Source organism: Tasmannia lanceolata, unplaced genomic scaffold (genome assembly GCF_043159265.1).
Source record: "Tasmannia lanceolata isolate RefF3 unplaced genomic scaffold, GAP_Taslan_0.1 ptg000013l, whole genome shotgun sequence".
NCBI classification, from domain to species: Eukaryota; Viridiplantae; Streptophyta; class Magnoliopsida; order Canellales; family Winteraceae; genus Tasmannia; species Tasmannia lanceolata.
The window spans coordinates 4,664,404-4,682,861 of record NW_027518690.1 but is presented as its reverse complement, the minus strand read 5'-3'; the positions used below and the strand labels follow the sequence as shown (position 1 = coordinate 4,682,861).

Genomic DNA, 18,458 nt, shown 5'->3' with positions numbered 1-18,458 from the left:
AATAACAGTGGGTGCGTGGGTTTTCACTTTTAACTTTTAACTAACAATAGAAAAAAATGTACACACTATAACTTATGTAACTCGGGTCGGGCTGGGTCGGGCCCCTTCAAGCCCGGCTCGACCCGAGATTCATGCGGGCTTTTGAATGCTCAATCCTGCTCGACTCGAAACCCATGAAACCTGAACCCAACCCAGGCTATTTTCGGGTCGGGTCGATGCGGGTCGGGTAAAACCCGGCTCGAGTTGCAGCCTTAATTAAAACTAGCAAAACAAGGATGTTTGTCAACAAAAAAAAAAATCGCAAAAAATCATTAAAAACAAAAATGCATGGGAACCTATGGTGAAAACATTCATAAATGTCCAACTTTGTGGCCATCCCCCCAAAAAGGGAAATGATACTATGACGAGAGTTATTATACGGCGTAAGCCCATATATCATGTAGTATTTTTTCAACAAGTACTGTACGTCTTACACCATAGGATGATCCAAACTGTCCATTTGATGGGCCACAACGTAAATAGGTTGTGCCCAAAAAATCATTACAATATGATGATCCAAGCCCTCCGATCTATAGAGGAATTGCATACTGTGGTAACTTTTATTGATTGGATGTTTGGGATCAAATGAAACATTAAATGACTCAGACTCTCACCATGGCTTCTAGAAATGACCATTAATTCCCACATATGGTTTAGATGTTCATATGATCTATCCATGAACAATTTTCCCTGTATTTTCAAGCAGCACAGAATTCCATTGGCTTTCTCATAGACAGAGATGTTTGATGATAGATCACTATAACTGAAAACTATGAAAGGGGTAGATTTACAAAATAAGAAAAACTAATCTTAGTTATTGCTTAAACTTATTTCATTAGTAGTGAACATGGAGTCATCATTCCTCTACAAAAACTTCCAGCTAGTCCTTGAAAATCCGCATCTCAGACTCTAAAAAATGGCAAGAGAAAGAGTAAATCACCTTCCATCAGTTGACTTTCTTGGCTTTCTTGGGTGTTCCTTAATGCAATTAGTGTATTAAACAGCCATTTTTTCAAACCGGTTAAAATCCAACTGTATTAAAACACTAGAAAGCTCATCCCAACCATGTTCTAAGTTCAAAAGATTTAAATCTTCAAAACCCACATCTCAGACTATCAAATAGCAAGAGAAAGAGGTAAATCACCTTCCATCAGTTGACTTTTTTGGCTTAATCCTTAGTGCATTCTACAGCCATTTTTTCAAACCGCTTACAATCCCAAAGCTCTGACTGTATTAAAATACTAGAAAGCTCACCCAAGCCATTTTCCAAGTTCAATAGATTCAAAACTTCAAAACCCACGTCTATAAGGCTATAAATAGCAAGTGAAGGACGCCAGTTTCCTTGTATCAGCTGAATTTATGCCTTGGGTTTGCCATTGAGGAGGAAAAATGAAGTTCAGAAGCGAGTTTATAGTGATTTTTTTGCTCTTCTTCGCGTCGGTAGTGGTTCAAATCCTTGCAGCTTCTCCACGACAGCTATTCACCTGTCCAAATCGCAAAGACAGATGCTTCCTTAGACCGATAAGGTGTCCAATGCAGTGCCCAACTGTCAAACCAGTAGACCCGAAATCTAAAGGTTGCTTTGTCGATTGTAATTCGCCAAAGTGTGAAGCAGTCTGCAGAAGTAAGAGATCCAAACCAACCATTTTTTTGTTCTTCTTTCTCCTTTTCAAATCCTATTACTTGATAACTATGACACAAATATCTCCGATATTTTCAAAATACAGTGATTTTATAGTGACATTTAGATAAAACAACAAAATCCCGAAATAATCCTAATAATTGAAAAATTATAGCGATATTTCCATTTACCGCGATAATATCACAATATTTTATGATTCTTTTACAATGTTTTTTATTTTATATGTTTTTCTTAATTTATATATTTTACCATATTTTTAAATAATTTTATTTATTTCATTTTTTCTTGTATCAACCTGAAAAAAAAAAAAAAAAAAAAAATTCTGAGATTTTCCCTTGCCGAGAAATTCCCAAGATCAATATTTGTGATGTATCTTGATAAGAATCCTATAAAGAGAAGTTTTCAAGTCAGGACAGGAATCCTCTTTGACAGAAATTGTACATGAGTCAACTCATTGTATCTCCCCATAAACCTTGTCCTCAACTCATTTCTATTGACATATCTTTTTCCATTCATTCCTCTAACATTTGTTCTAGATTTTAACTCCTTTCTATATATTTATTTATTTATTATTTTCCAAGATTTTTATTGTTTTCTACTATTTTCCGTTGACCCATCCAAATCAAACTTCTAAAACTTGAAAATTGATTGGTCACAGAATTTATTTCAGTTCACTAAGCAATGGTTAATTCTGTGTTGTGGATTAAAAGAAGACAACAATATTTTGTACCATTAAGATTAAATTATTTCCTATGGGTGAATGTTTTGGATTCTACATATAATTCATTTCGGTTCTGGATGCAACATGTTATCCTTGGTTATATCAAGATGACATGGAATGTTACAAATTGAGTAAAACTGACATGGAACACTAAGAAAAGATTCATTTGATGTTGTTGCATTGTCTACATCCTAAGTATTTCGTATAGATCCACCAGTAGGGCCTTGTACAATAATGCATTGAAGGTCCTTTCCAATCGTAGTGAAACTGTTGTAATTCAATTTCCAAAGTAAAACAATTACATTGCAAATTTTTCATCGTAAAGTTTTTCCTTTCCATTGATTCATTGCACGCAGTAAAACATGATGTAAATCTAATACAATGATCCAATTATCACTCATTTTACGGTGTAAAATTCAAAATTCTCTTAGTCGTCCATACATCAATGGGTTAGGATTATCTTTGGTAAACAAAACAAAAACAAAAGGTTCTGGCCCATCTACAATAGGGACCAGTTATCTGCCAGTGCAACTGTATGTTTTGATCCAAGATTCATTACATTGCCTTACCCACTCCCTCAAAAATATTTAAAGCATACATGAATGTCTTAAACTGCTTAATCACAGATGCTTAAGTTAATTTTCTTACAGATCGCATGCCAAACTGCGATGGCCTAGGAGCTGCCTGTTTCGATCCCCGCTTCATTGGTGGGGATGGCATCATGTTCTACTTCCATGGAAAGAGGGACGAGCATTTCAGCCTAGTCTCTGACTCCAATCTCCATATCAATGCCCGGTTCATTGGCCTTCGTCCCACAGGAAGAAATCGAGACTACACATGGATTCAAGCCTTAGGGATCATGTTTAATTCTGACACGTTTTCTGTCGAAGCCAAAAAAACTGTAACATGGAATGACAATGTTGATCATCTTTTATTCTCTTACAATGGAGAGCCCTTACTCATACCAGAAGGCCATCTCTCTGAATGGTGGTCCCAAGATCACAATTTAGTAGTGGAGAGGACATCAAATAGAAATAGTGTCATTGTTACCGTAGCAGAAATTGCTGAGATTTCCGTCAAAGTGGCGCCGGTGACTAACCAAGATGACAAGATCCATAACTACCATATACCATCAGATAACTGTTTTGCTCACTTGGAAGTTCAGTTTAGATTTTTTGGCCTATCCCCAAAAGTTGAAGGTGTTCTTGGTCAAACTTACAGGCCAGATTTCAAGAATTCAGCAAAGCATGGGGTGGCGATGCCAGTAGTGGGTGGAGAGAACAAATATAGAACTACGTCGCTGCTCTCCCCAGATTGTAGCTTTTGCATATTCTCTCCAGCTGAGGCTGTGGCCAAACAGAGGTCAGTAGTGATAGATTCTGGGACGTTGGATTGCACCGGCGGGGTTGGCAATGGCTACGGAATAGTTTGCAAGAAATGATGATGCAAAAATTAGGATTTATTTACATGATATTTAGTTTCTAAGATTTTATTTCCATGTTATTTAGTTTTTAGGATTTTATTTTCCATGTTATTTAGAATAAGGGAATTTATTTATTTTCCATGGAATTTTAGTTTAATTGCCTATATAAAGGCCTCATGTATTAGGGATTCTTAAGTTTGGATAATTAATTGAATTGATTGGCTTCTCCCCTCTAAGGTTTCTTCTTCTTCCTCTTTCTCTTCTATTCTTCCTCTTTTACTTCTCCCCTATCTCTTCTCTTCTACTTCTAATTCTTCTCTTCTTCCCCTATTCATCTTCTATTCTTCTCCTTCTCGTAATTTTCTCTTCTTCTTCCCTCTTCCCTCTATTTCTCTTCTCGGTCCTACATCAAATGAGTTCTAGGGATCTGATGCAGAGCAATCCCTGGTGCATCGGCTCGTCATATGGACTGCATTAGCTTAGGTGTAGTCCTAGTTTGTTTTGTCTTTAGAGATAATCCTTATTTGGCATTTTTCCTATTTAGTGATGCCATTTTGGTTATTTTTTTATTTGGTGAGATAATTGTAAGGGCTGGCCTATATAAAGCCCATAGTCACTTATTTTCTGGAGTTTTTGACGATTTGAGTTTTGGGAGAGATTCTTCTCTTTTGAGTTGGCTTCTCTCGTATCTTCATCTTCTTCCTTGGGGTAATGATTAGCAAACTATTTTTTCTAATGAAGATGAATGATTAGCAAACTATTCTTGTAACTTTTCTTTCATTTCTCTTATATCACTCTCTCATGAGGCGAATTAGGTTCTGATCTGCTAAATTTGGGATCCATTGCCTTGACGATTTGCACTTGGTGGTGTTTGGCCATTTGAATCAATCTGAGCATACAATTTTGTCCATTCTAAGTCGCTATGATGGAGTTTTTAATTCAACAATTAAACCTGAGTATTCAATTGGTCGGAAGCTTGTGGAAAGATTCATGAAGTCTTAGTTTAAAGATTGAGTAGCATGTGAGTTACCTCACCACAACTGAGCCTATACTTAACTCGAATTTAAGCTTGTCGTGGATCTGTCTTGTTGAAAGCTCTTAAAGCATTTTCTGTTTAATACTATTAGTCATCATCTCTGAGTCTATATCAGTTGAGGAACTATCAAGAAGCTGGACTCTAATCGTGGGACAGAACCACAAAAACCTAGCATAATTTAAAAAAAAAAACTAGCATAAGTCATCTTCAACTTGAGGTGAATGCTATTATTGCAGGTGCTGGTCCTAATTCAATGAAGGAATTGTCCTGCTCATTCTCTGGAGGTCTATTGGATTTCAATACAACTCACATTCTGAGCAGTAGGGGCTGCTCATGTTGTTGTTGAATAACTCTTTGGAGTGTTAACATGGAAATTATCAAGCCTTTCCTAGACATGGAGAAGTCTAATAGAATTTGCATGAAGCAAATGAAATGCATCCTAGGTGTTTGCTGTTTAGTTTGAGCATCACAAAAGGCTAATTCGTTTTTTAAGTACAGCAAGTTGAATCTCCTCTAATATATTACAGTCCATGCTTGTTTGTGGAAAGCTTAGTGCCAATTGGTGAAACCAAATTGATTGCTATTGAAGCCTTTAGAGAGGATACTTTCCCCACTATTACAACACACTCTCAGAGGATGTTTGTGTGCCTACTTTTACAATTAGATTTCCATTAAAAGTTCAATTGCCTAGCACAGTGGCTTTGAGCAGATCTACTTATCAGACTGATCAAGATGACAAGATCCACAACTACCATATACCATCAGATAACTGTTTTGCTCACTTGGAAGTTCAGTTTAGTTTTTTTGGCCTATCCCCAAAAGTTGAAGGTGTTCTTGATCAAACTTACAGGCCAGATTTCAACAATTAAGCAAAGAGTGGGGTGGCGATGCCAGTAGTTGGTGGAGAGAACAAATACAGAACTACATCGCTTCTCTCTCCAGACTATAGCTCTTGTATTTTCTCTCCTGTTGAGGTTGGGGCCAAAGAGAGGTCATTGGTGATGGATTCTGGCACGTTGGATTGCACCGGTGGGCTGGGCAATGGCTACGGAATAGTTTGCAAGAAATGAGTTCTAGGGATCTGATGCAGAGCATCCCCTACTGCATTGGCTCGTCATATGGACTGCATTAGCTTAGGGGTAATTCTAGTTTGTTTTGTCTTCAGTGATAATCCTTATTTGGCATTTTTCCTTTTTAGTGATGGCCTTTTGGTTATTTTTTCATATGGTGAGATAATTGTAAGGGCTGGTCTATATAAAGCCCATAGTCAATCATTTTCTCGAGTTTTTGATGATTTGAGTTTTGGTAGAGATTCTTCTCTTTTGGGAGAGAGCTTGGCTCCTCTTGTAACTTCACCTTCTTGAGGTAATGATTAGCAAACTATTGATTGTAACTTTCTTCCGTTTGTTGAATGCAAGATTCTCACTTCATTGACTCTGAGTTTGATTTGACTTAGTGCCTCCCCTCGCTCGTGGTAAGATCGAGCTTCTTATCTCCTAAAAAAATGTAAAAAATTATAGATCTAATTTCAGCAAGATCTGGAAATTACCATGCCTCTGAAATTTGATTCGAAGGAAGAAGAACGCCTCCACCGATTACGTTCTGCGTCAATTTGGTATTAGAGCAGGCTGCAAGAATTCCTCCATTCTTGCAAATCCGGGAAGAAACTGGAGCAAAAGATCTAGATCTGCATGAAAGTTCCAAGAGCATCTATAAATGAGTAGAAACCAGTTCCCCTCTGTTCGTGGTGGTTACATTCTAAATTCTCGTGGGTCTCCCGTCTAATAAGTAGATCTATTGATCCTTGTTTATTTCTTTCTGCAAGTGAAGTAACTTTTGGGGAAAATAACTGCAAAATACGAACTAGTTTAGTTCTGTGTTGTCCTGAAATGATAGTTTACAATTCGTGAAAGTTTCTGCCTTGAAGTTAACTTTGATGCTGAAATATTGCATGAGGTCTGCGTATGAGCATCTGTTGGTAATGATTTGGGTGAACAATGTTTATCTGCCTGTGACTACGTTTGATTTGAGAAATCATTTATTTTAAATGTAGTACATTCTGGTAATATGTTTCTCTTCTTAATGTTTTCTGGGTTGTTTTCGAAGTACCTATAGCTAATGACTGTTGGTTTGTTTGGGGTTTCTAAGACGATAGTGTGATAAACCGGGTGACCCAGTTGTTGGATGTTCCTAAATATTTTGGATGGACCATAGCCTACAAATCACATTGACATTCCTTACAAAGTACAAACCCAGTTATTACAGTATTCAGTTTAGCATAACTATAGGCAAACAGTTTCACTAGTCGGTCGAAGGTTATAAAGTTTACCTATACACTGCGTTGGCTATATTCCTCTTGAACTTGCACTGCATAGTTTTTTTTTTTTTTTGAAAACTTGAAATCGTGCATTTTCACATTGTTCCTACTGAATGCATACAAAAAATCAGTTCATGTATCTGAGGATGATTTTTATGCATTGAAGGCATCTACATGGCCGTGGCTGTGGTAGACCCACAATTGAAATAATTCTTACTTCTAAGGCATGTTCTGTTTGAAATCGATCGTTTTAGTGTAAGCTAATGCCATGGTCAAAGTTCAGAATTCTCTAGGACACAATTAGATTAAGGTTCCGTCCATTAAATCTGAAAGAACAGGAAACAACTCCCATCCATCATAGTATAAACAAGAAAGTTTATATTTATATATTCTCAAGATATTTTTTTAAGTAATCAAGATACAGGAACACATGAGTTAATTCACAAACATGAACGCACCATTCAACCAAGAACAGGATGCCCGGTACCCAGGCTATGCCTGTGCGAACTTGGATGAAGGTTCTTCAAATACTTCATCATGTTATCTTGAAATTCTGAAATCCAGCAATTTTCTTCATTCCGATCGTTCCAATTTCAGGTGACAGTGGAGCATTGAGACAGTCCTCACAAACCTTCAGACCAAGTGACTTCACAGCAAGAACTAGACTAAGAACACATGGCACTGCCAAAATCTTGGCCATGAAGACACATCCATGGCCATTAATCGATATAAAAATGAAGGTGTGCATGATGCCCCTTCAATCCTCACAATTTGCAGCAATATAAATCATCTTCAAACAGAATATTGTTACTAGGATTTTCTTATATCCAAAAGAATTAAAAAAAAACACATAATGTGAAAGATGTTTCAAGTTAGAAAATTCAACCACATTATATCAGGTTCAAGGCCTTAAGACAAATAAGAATCGAAGAGCACCGACACAGAATCCTATTATTTTTTCTGTTTAATAAACTAGATAGTTACCGGCAAGAAAGATGACTAAACCATAATAACATCTTATGGAATAAGAAATAACAAGAGTTAATTGTGTTACCGAGTAGATATCCCTTTTCTCACCTTGAAACAGACCATATTAGGGTGGAGCTACATATAGCATGGGGGTGGCCATGGCCCCGCAATGACTTGCAAAATCCCTATCTTACAAGGAGTCTCCTTGGAAATTTTTAACCAAAATTCCAGAAAGTTAGTAAGCGCCTCCCCCAATGACCAATGCAGGCAAAGTGTAAATTAGCTACCCCAACCACCACCACCAAAACACACACGCGCCAATTGTAAATTCCTGGCTTCGCTCCTGGACCTTTTGCTGTAGAAATGAGCTCCTTTTTTCTTTTTTTTTACCCAGAATTTAACTTGGAACCCTGGCTCACCTGAAATTTATTGACGAATAAAAGAAGTAGAAGAGGGGTGCATACCACCTTACCTCAAAACCAAACTAAAAGGAAAATTACTTGCAACGAATATTAGGGATGCCCAAAGAGTTACATCGTATATAGAGTGCCCCTAGACCTTTTATGAAGGTCCTTCCACTGCCGGTATGTGTGTGTGTGTGTGTGTGTGTGAGAGAGAGAGAGAGAGAGAGAGAGAGAGAGAGAGAGAGAGAGAGAGAGAGAGAGAGAGAGAGAGAGAGAGAGATGTGAAAGTCCACCCCCTTCCCAACTAGCACTAAGATAAGAAAGTCTAGTCCTCTCAATACATAAGGTTTCAGTTCAAAAAAGTTAACGTCTATCACTTTCAAATTTAATTTGGCCTTTACATGGTGCTCTATTTCAAGCAAGCAAAAGAAAAAAACCAAAGACATTGCTGATCTTTATTATTAGCCACATGCTAAAGATTGTTTACAATACAAAAAGCTTGGATATGCACCCAATCGGTAGAAATATTCTGATTTGATTTCAGATGATAACATCTCGTTTCAATCCTCCAAAGCTTGGATATGCACCCAAACTTGCCCTTGTGGGAATTGCCATAGCTTTTGACATGTGGTTATATAATAAAAGACAAGCTGAGTTTGGCTCGTTATCAAAACATGGTAGTGCCAATATATCAGTAGCAAATACATTCTGTGGCAAATAAGCAATGTAAAAAATGGTTTTCCTCCTGCCATAAAAAAATAAAAAACAATGGTTTTCCTCCATTTTAATCTATTATTTTCTAAGAGCGTTTCAAATTAATGGTAGCTAATCATGTTTTCATTGATCAAGAAAATAAAAAGAAGAAAAAGTATTCCAAGAATAATTTTTCCAATGATGTCCTTATCATGCAAATGAAAGATATCAAGAGAAACTTTGTAGATGAGAAAGGTTTAATAAGTTGTTAATATAGAAATAGAGATGAATGATGAAAAGAAGAGAATTGGAATATATGAGAAAGATGTGATTAGAAAGAGATAAAGAAAGATGGCTTTAAAAGCATGTAAGTTGGTTTGTGCTAATCTTTTCTTTGTTATGATTAGAAAGAGATTAAGAAAGATAGCTTTAAAAATATGTAAGTTGGATTTTGATAATCTAATTTCTTTGTTTTGATTAGAGAAGGCTTTAAAAGCATGTAAGTTGGTTTTTGATAATCTTTTCTTTGTTTCGATTAGAAAGAGATTAAGAAAGATAGCTTTAAAATATGTAAGTTGGATTTTGATAATCTTTTCTTTGTTTTGATTAGAAAGAGATTACAAAAGATAGCCTTAAAAACATGTAAGTTTGGTTTTTATTAACTTTTTTCTATCGGATTGATCTTCTTAATCATATGTTCTTTCTTTACTTTTCCCTTTTCTCAATATTAAAATGAAGATCATAAAAAAATAATGGGAGGGGAGAGATCATAAAAAATAATGGGAGATGAGAATATTCAGATTTTGGGAGGGAGTAAGGAAGATCTGATAGCACTAAAGAGGTGGGTCCAGACATGTCATCTGAAGAACATGCCACGTCAACATCAAAGCAAAAAGTGTGTCTAGTCCTGCGTGGCATTTCGTCGCAAGTGTTCCTAGTGTGGGGCCAAAATCCGGGCCCACACCATATTCTTTTATTTTCTTTATTCTGGTGGCAGTTTTAGCTGTTTTAGGAGTGAGAGAGACTATATACTGAGAAATTTGACTAAAATCTCACGAGGAAGAGAGTGCAAGACATTTGTAAGAGTTGAAGGAAGTGATACTAACAACCCTGTATTTTTATATTGCCATCACAGCCTTTATTATGAGCTTCTCTAATGGTCCACACGTATAAATTAGATAAATTTCTCCCCTTTTCATCTCCGAGTAACCCCGATAGTGTATTTATATATGACTGATCATTTTAAACTACAAAGGGGTGGCCCTGGGAATAAAAGGGGATGAATATATCATTTCCCTAGGTGTTTTCTGTTAAAAAAGGGCTGCCAGTGCACGAGGTTCCCGCCATTGCAGGGTCTGGGGAGGGCTAGATGTACGCAGCCTTAAGTCTGCTCTGCAGAGAGGCTATTTGCGTGACTCCAACCCGTCACCACCAGGTCACAATGGAGCAACCTTATCATTGCGCCAAGGCTCGCCCTCGGCTGTTTTCTGCTACTTGTTTCAAAATAATTTGGTTACAAGAAATATAGAGGAAGGGTGAAAAATATAGCAACAATTCCCATTGTCATATTCATCATCTATCAAGTAGTTTAGGCCCTGTTTGTTTTGGATATTGAGAATTGATTTTGAGTCCAAAACTGATTATTAGAATCAAAATTACATTAATTTTGAGAAGAACTAGGCCTTAGACGCGTAAAAACTTTCCCAAGGGTAACATCGTTGACTATTTAAGACAAATAAATGACAGCCAAAGAAGGCGCGCGTTTGACTTCAAGGTATTATAGGGATGAAAGCATCAATGAAACTATGAATGTGTTTCAAAATCTTATATATGTGATTGAATGATCACATGTGCAATTAAAATATCAAAGCGTTTGCTTACTGGCGCTCCAATGAAATTTTTTTTTTTTTTTTTTTTTATAATTCTTTATAAACTGACTTAGAACAACCATCAGATGAACAATATCCTGTTTACTACATGCCATAGTAAATTTCAAAATTCACAACACTTGCATAATGGGCCCAAACTATCATTTTCTTTTCTTTTTCTTCTGATTTAGAAATTATTTAGAAGGAAATTTGAAGTGAGAACTAGTGTTGTCTTCATCTTATTTTCATTGATCATTCCAAAATTTTCAAGTTCATTCTCAACAGCTTTTCGTTTGCGAAAGTGACTAATTTCCATTTTGCCTATCCTATTGAATCTCAATGGCAAAAATTTGATGGGCTAGCCTTTCACAATTCATAAGTTCACCACCTTAACCTCTTCTTCCATCAATCTATCAAGTTAACAATTTATGTTGTTGAGTGTATTGAACTGTTTGGAGATCTTTGTCTTCTTTCATCTTCATAAAGTACAACGTTCTCTTCAAAAAAAAAAAAAAATGATAATTGAAAGATCTGGATTGATACAAGCTTTCTAGCTTTGCCACAAACTGGAGGCAGTCTTTTCTCTTAGGCCCTATTTGTTTTAGATTATGACAACCAATTGTGGAGTCCCCAACTGATTATTGGACCGAAATTTGCACTAGATTTGAGTCCAATAATCGGTTGGGGACTCCATAAACGATTATAATAATCTAAAACAAGCATGCCCTAAAGATGTTAAACATAATATTAACTAAGAGACAAGCGAATTGTAGATAATGCCTTCATATCCATCTCTTTCTGGGCATCTTTGGTCATCCTTATCTTTCCCAAGCAATGCCATATCGAACAATTCACGAACCTTTATATTTCAAAATTTAAATTTTTTCAACCAAAATATTTTTCCAACTCAATATGCCTACTCATCAATTCTCTATATTTATTCGTACAAGCAAATTAACTGACATCTATGCACAAATGACATTGTCGCTCTGATACCACTTGTTACGACAAGACATGCCTTGAGTAATCCACGGTCAACCCTAAAAAACATAGTCACTTAAGAGAAAACTCCTCTTTTAGCGGACCAAACCGATTATTTCTAAAAGTATTTGAAGAGTGTCAGCAGGACATTCCACGAGTCCTTTGTATGTGGGTAGTAAATTATGAGAATTTCACTTACCTTAGGTGATCTTCATTAATAATAATTAGTGCTTATATAAAGCACTTAAAGATAAACATGGTAAAAGATAAGGATAAGCATGGGAATGGAGTTCCTAATCTAAACTACCTACTACAATCATGAAATCTAAAACCAATGGTCAGATCTACTACATCTGATATACTCTAATATGCCCCATGAAATGTCTGTGGATAGCAAATTGACATACGTTTGATTACGATAAAATATTTTAAGTTAAAAAAAAAAAGTTTGAATCCGCCAACTGAAGCACACTGTCGAAGGTTGATGACGAATATTCATTGACGGGAATAATTGATGTCTGTTGCTGAATTTAATTATGATGATTGACGCTGCAGATGTGTGGCTTGAAATATGAGTCGCAATGGACTTGATGGACCTCGAGCTTTGATGGGCAAGTTCTTCATGGGCCGGTTTTAGAATACCGATCATCAGGGAAATAGGTCAGTGTGGACCTAGGACTTTTCCCAGCCATTATAGACAAGGACCAAGAACTATCCCCCAACTTATTGGGAAATTTGTAAGAATTGGAATGTAAAAATCCATTTAGAACTTTATAGTATCCTATGTATGGGATTTGCTAGGGACCATCGCAGCAGGCATTTTGCGGACGGACGTACTGTTACATATTATGCCCCACCATCCCCCCCCCCCCCCAAACTAATAATTTTGTTGACCATCTCATTCTCATAAGGAAGCATCTCATGCCTCTAAGCATCCTATGTAAGCTGGATCCGAATGGTGTACCTTATAGACCCTCAAGGCAACTAGAATACTCGACCACATGTCTAAGTGGCTAGATCCATTGACCTAACTCTTTTTCCAGAAGAGTGACGCTAGCAATTTATTCTAAGAACATGCATTCCTCCATCAACTAGAAGAATTATATATGGGAAATATTTCACGAGATCACCTTTTGGCCTTTTTCTTGTTTTCTAAACGCACCTTAGTGGGCACCATAATTTTTACATTTGCCTGTCATATGGTGGTCCATTTCGGAATCCTGCCGACCGTCATCCCTTACGACTTGTACGCCATCACCCTTTTTTTTAAAGCCCTTGTGGGACCCACAATAGATCCAATCCACCAATTACAGATTGCCACGTGGATGCCCAAAAAGAAACGTAAAGCGAGAATGTCCCCACACGTGCGGGATGTGTGTCTCAACCCCGGCAATCCTAGTGGGATGTCCCAATTGTGGGACCCTTCTGATGATGTGGACCACTATTTCCACCACGCATTTGTATTACTTTTTTAAAAGAGAAGAAAACACTTCAGACCGGTTTCAGACACATTTTTTAGTGGATGTTGCTTGTTGGTAGCCTGCAAACATGTAAACGAGAGAGAGAGAGAGAGAGAGAGAGAGAGAGAGAGAGAGAGATAACAAAGGCTTAAAGCTCAAATCAAAGGGCGTATTAATGCTAATGAAGATGATTACTTCCTAATTAAGAATAGGGGGGGTGCAGTTTCTCTTTTCCTCTGTATCCAAATTCCAAACCACTGGTTTTTTTTATGGCACTTTTCCAAGGCCATAGGTTTTGACTAAAAGCAAAATGGGATTGCATGTGACGCAAGAGATGGGTGTAACAAATTGAAGGAGAGATGGGAGTTTATGAGAAGAGAGAATCTCATGCTTTCTTAAAGAATTTAGAAAAAAGAGAGAATAAAGTTGGGGAGAGATCAGAAAGTTAGAAAGAGGGAGATATAATGAATGAAGAGGTTCACTTCTAATAGAGCTGGTTGATATTCTGAAACCTTTCAATAAATCACATATTCTCATTAGTTTCAAAGAAAAACCCCACATTTACATCCTAATAAAGTCTATCTTGTTAGACTTTAATGGACTCGCATGACTTTTGTGTTGGCTTTTGCTTAAACCGGACCGTAAATAATGCTTGATTAGTAAAGAGTAATCCATATTGGCTCTTAGTGATCAATAAGGTTTTGAGTCGGTAACACCTTATCTACGTGTGTTCACGTTGGAAGGGGCATTATAATTAGTGGGCTCATTTGAGGAATAAGAGTCTGTTATGAGTGGATTCTAGGGTTCCCTTTCAATTATTATAAATATTGGATTGGTCCCTGCTCTCACACATAAGGTGGTTATTTCTCCATATTGGAATACATATAAGGAAGTGGAAAGAGTAGAAGACTGCATCAGATTGTTCTTCATTCTCCATAGGATTGAAATCAAGACAAAATCAAGGAATCACCTCTGCGAGTGAGGCTGAAGGTCTCCCCCCTCTTCCCTCCTCTTTAACATTATTCGCTAAGCTTTAAAGGCAGAGAAAAACGTTAAAGGGGGGGTGAATTTATCTTCAAGCAGTGAACCATTCTCATAGAAACCGTCAAAGGGGAGGATTTTATCCGTTTGTTTTGGGGTGGGGGTGGGGGGGTATCATTTCCCTTTAATAATTGCATAAACTCAGTTTCTGTTTTATGTTTTAATTGGCTTCTGAGAGGTTTTTGGAGACTATAATAACCTTTGACCGTTGTTTAAAGAAAAGACAAGATGAGTTAGTGCAATTATCAAAACATGTATCATTTGCCTAAAAGAGATGTGCAGTGAAAGCTCTGTAGAAATAAACTCAACTCAACTCAATTAAGCCTTTGTCCCAAACTAGTTGGGGCCGTAGAAATAAAAGAAAGGAAAATGAAATGAAGAGGTGGAGAAAACTAATATTTCTATGCTTGTGTTTATGGGAGAGAACATTGTGCTGTAAAACATTAGCAGTTGAAGAAAGACATGCAATAATGCTTATGGTTTTCTTGTATCTGATTAGGTGAGTCAGGGCTGTTTGGAGTTCTATGCAAAAGTGAAAGATCCCACATCGGAAAAGTGAGTGAATGTGGAAGTGCTTATAAGGACTTTGGTACCCTGCTGTGTTTCGACGCGCGGGGGTGGTAGAATAAGAAGTCACAATGGAGGAGAGAAGCATTTTGATTTGTCTAGAATTACCTCGAAGAATAGTGTAAGTAGTGTTTGGTTGCGCGGCCTATACTTGGAGAGTAGGAGAATAAGTAGGGGTTGTCATTACCAATATAAGGAGAGAGAGAGAGAGAGAGAGAGAGAGAGAGAGAGAGAGAGACCAATAGAACATCATTCCCTAGAAAATTCAAGAAAAATTCTTTGGTTTTTGTAGAATTTGGTTTGAAAATCATAAGGAGGGACAGGAACCTTAGCAGACATGCAATTATTGCATGGGAGAGATCCTGGGGAGTCAAAGGGGAGTAGACCCGGCAAACGGGTAACCTGTACGGGTACGGGTACGACCCGAATGAGTATGGACCCAGCGGGTATGTGTAAAAAATACCCAAAATTCTGCGAGTAGCTTTTTCATCAACCCAGACCCCACCCAGGTGGCGGGGGGTTTGGGTAAACCTGCGGGTAACCCAACAAATTTTTTTAATTATTTTATTATGATTTGTCTGTTAATTTTTTTATTCTTGAAAATAGGGAGGAAAAACAGGATTCAGAAATAAACTCAGAATAAACACCTTTCTAATTCTTGCAAATAGGAGATTAAATTGAAAGTAGAATAATCCAAAAAACAGATACAGGTGACAACGAATCATGAAGACAGAAATTAAAAGGAGAGGGTTAGAAATGGTTGCCTTTCCTGTATGTTGTTGAGGGCTTTGATCTCTTCTCGGATTTTTCTCTCTCTTGATTGTAGCCCCTAAAATCCTAAAATATAGAGAGACGTGGTGGGAAAGTTGGTGGCCGGCAGGCGGCAGTGGACCGGTTGTCGGCGATGGGAGAGAGAAGTTGGGCACTTGGGCTAGGGTTTTGTAATCGTGAGGGAGAGAAAACCGAAGAAAGTAGAAAGAGAAATAGACTAAGAACACATGCCACTGCCAAAATCTTGGCCATGAAGACACATCCATGGCCATTAATCGATATAAAAATGAAGGTGTGCATGATGCCCCTTCAATCCTCACAATTTGCAGCAATATAAATCATCTTCAAACAGAATATTGTTACTAGGATTTTCTTATATCCAAAAGAATTTAAAAAAAACACATAATGTGAAAGATGTCTCAAGTTAGAAAATTCAACCACATTATATCAGGTTCAAGACCCTAAGACAAATAAGAATCGAAGAGCACCGACACAGAATCCTATTATTTTTTCTGTTTAATAAACTAGATAGTTACCGGCAAGAAAGATGACTAAACCATAATAACATCTTATGGAATAAGAAATAACAAGACTTAATTGTGTTACCGAGTAGATATCCCTTTTCTCACCTTGAAACAGATCATATTAGGGTGGAGCTACATATAGCATGGGGGTGGCCATGGCCCCGCAATGACTTGCAAAATCCCTATCTTTCAAGGAGTCTCCTTGGAAATTTTTAACCAAAATTCCAGAAAGTTAGTAAGCGCCTCCCCCAATGACCAATGCAGGCAAAGTGTAAATTAGTTACCCCAACCACCAACCACTAAAACACACACGCGCCAATTGTAAATTCCTGGCTTCGCTCCTGGACCTTTTGCTGTAGAAATGAGCTCCTTTTTCCTTTTTTTTTACCCAGAATTTAACTTGGAACCCTGGCTCACCTGAAATTTATTGACGAATAAAAGAAGTAGAAGAGGGGTGCATACCACCTTACCTGAAACCAAAACTAAAAGGAAAATTACTTGCAACGAATATTAGGGATGCCCAAAGAGTTACATCGTATATAGAGTGCCCCTAGACCTTTTATGAAGGTCCTTCCACTGCCGGTATGTGTGTGTGTGTGTGTGTGTGTGTGAGAGAGAGAGAGAGAGAGAGAGAGAGAGAGAGAGAGAGAGAGAGATGTGAAAGTCCACCCCCTTCCCAACTAGCACTAAGATAAGAAAGTCTAGTCCTCTCAATACATAAGGTTTCAGTTGAAAAAAGTTAACGTCTATCACTTTCAAATTTAATTTGGCATTTACATGGTGCTCTATTTCAAGCAAGCAAAAGAAAAAAACCAAAGACATTGCTGATCTTTATTATTAGCCACATGCTAAAGATTGTTTACAATACAAAAAGCTTGGATATGCACCCAATCGGTAGAAATATTCTGATTTGATTTCAGATGATAACATCTCGTTTCAATCCTCCAAAGCTTGGATATGCACCCAAACTTGCCCTTGTGGGAATTGCCATAGCTTTTGACATGTGGTTATATAATAAAAGACAAGCTGAGTTTGGCTCGTTATCAAAACATGGTAGTGCCAATATATCAGTAGCAAATACATTCTGTGGCAAATAAGCAATGTAAAAAATGGTTTTCCTCCTGCCATAAAAAAATAAAAAACAATGGTTTTCCTCCATTTTAATCTATTATTTTCTAAGAGCGTTTCAAATTAATGGTAGCTAATCATGTTTTCATTGATCAAGAAAATAAAAAGAAGAAAAAGTATTCCAAGAATAATTTTTCCAATGATGTCCTTATCATGCAAATGAAAGATATCAAGAGAAACTTTGTAGATGAGAAAGGTTTAATAAGTTGTTAATATAGAAATAGAGATGAATGATGAAAAGAAGAGAATTGGAATATATGAGAAAGATGTGATTAGAAAGAGATAAAGAAAGATGGCTTTAAAAGCATGTAAGTTGGTTTGTGCTAATCTTTTCTTTGTTATGATTAGAAAGAGATTAAGAAAGATAGCTTTAAAAATATGTAAGTTGGATTTTGATAATCTAATTTCTTTGTTTTGATTAGAGAAGGCTTTAAAAGCATGTAAGTTGGTTTTTGATAATCTTTTCTTTGTTTCGATTAGAAAGAGATTAAGAAAGATAGCTTTAAAATATGTAAGTTGGATTTTGATAATCTTTTCTTTGTTTTGATTAGAAAGAGATTACAAAAGATAGCCTTAAAAACATGTAAGTTTGGTTTTTATTAACTTTTTTCTATCGGATTGATCTTCTTAATCATATGTTCTTTCTTTACTTTTCCCTTTTCTCAATATTAAAATGAAGATCATAAAAAAATAATGGGAGGGGAGAGATCATAAAAAATAATGGGAGATGAGAATATTCAGATTTTGGGAGGGAGTAAGGAAGATCTGATAGCACTAAAGAGGTGGGTCCAGACATGTCATCTGAAGAACATGCCACGTCAACATCAAAGCAAAAAGTGTGTCTAGTCCTGCGTGGCATTTCGTCGCAAGTGTT

At 36.9% G+C, this 18,458-nt stretch overlaps 1 protein-coding gene across 1 annotated transcript; it reads left to right on the top strand.

Annotated features, from left to right (window-relative positions):
• Window positions 1–1,428: 1,428 nt before the first annotated feature.
• LOC143890613 (Late embryogenesis abundant (LEA) protein-like protein) lies at window positions 1,429–3,948 on the top strand. Its single transcript, XM_077395320.1, has 2 exons — window positions 1,429–1,663; window positions 3,053–3,948. The coding sequence occupies exons 1-2, from the start codon at window positions 1,429–1,431 to the stop codon at window positions 3,841–3,843; spliced, it is 1,026 nt and encodes a 341-aa protein (XP_077251435.1). The 3' UTR covers window positions 3,844–3,948.
• The last annotated feature ends 14,510 nt before the right edge of the window (window positions 3,949–18,458 follow it).

Coding starts and splice junctions, on each gene's coding strand:
- LOC143890613 (XM_077395320.1), top strand. CDS start 1,429: ATGAAGTTCAGAAGCGAGTTTATAGTGATTTTTTTGCTCTTCTTCGCG. Junction 1,664..3,052: donor GTGTGAAGCAGTCTGCAGAA/GTAAGAGATCCA, acceptor ATTTTCTTACAG/ATCGCATGCCAAACTGCGAT.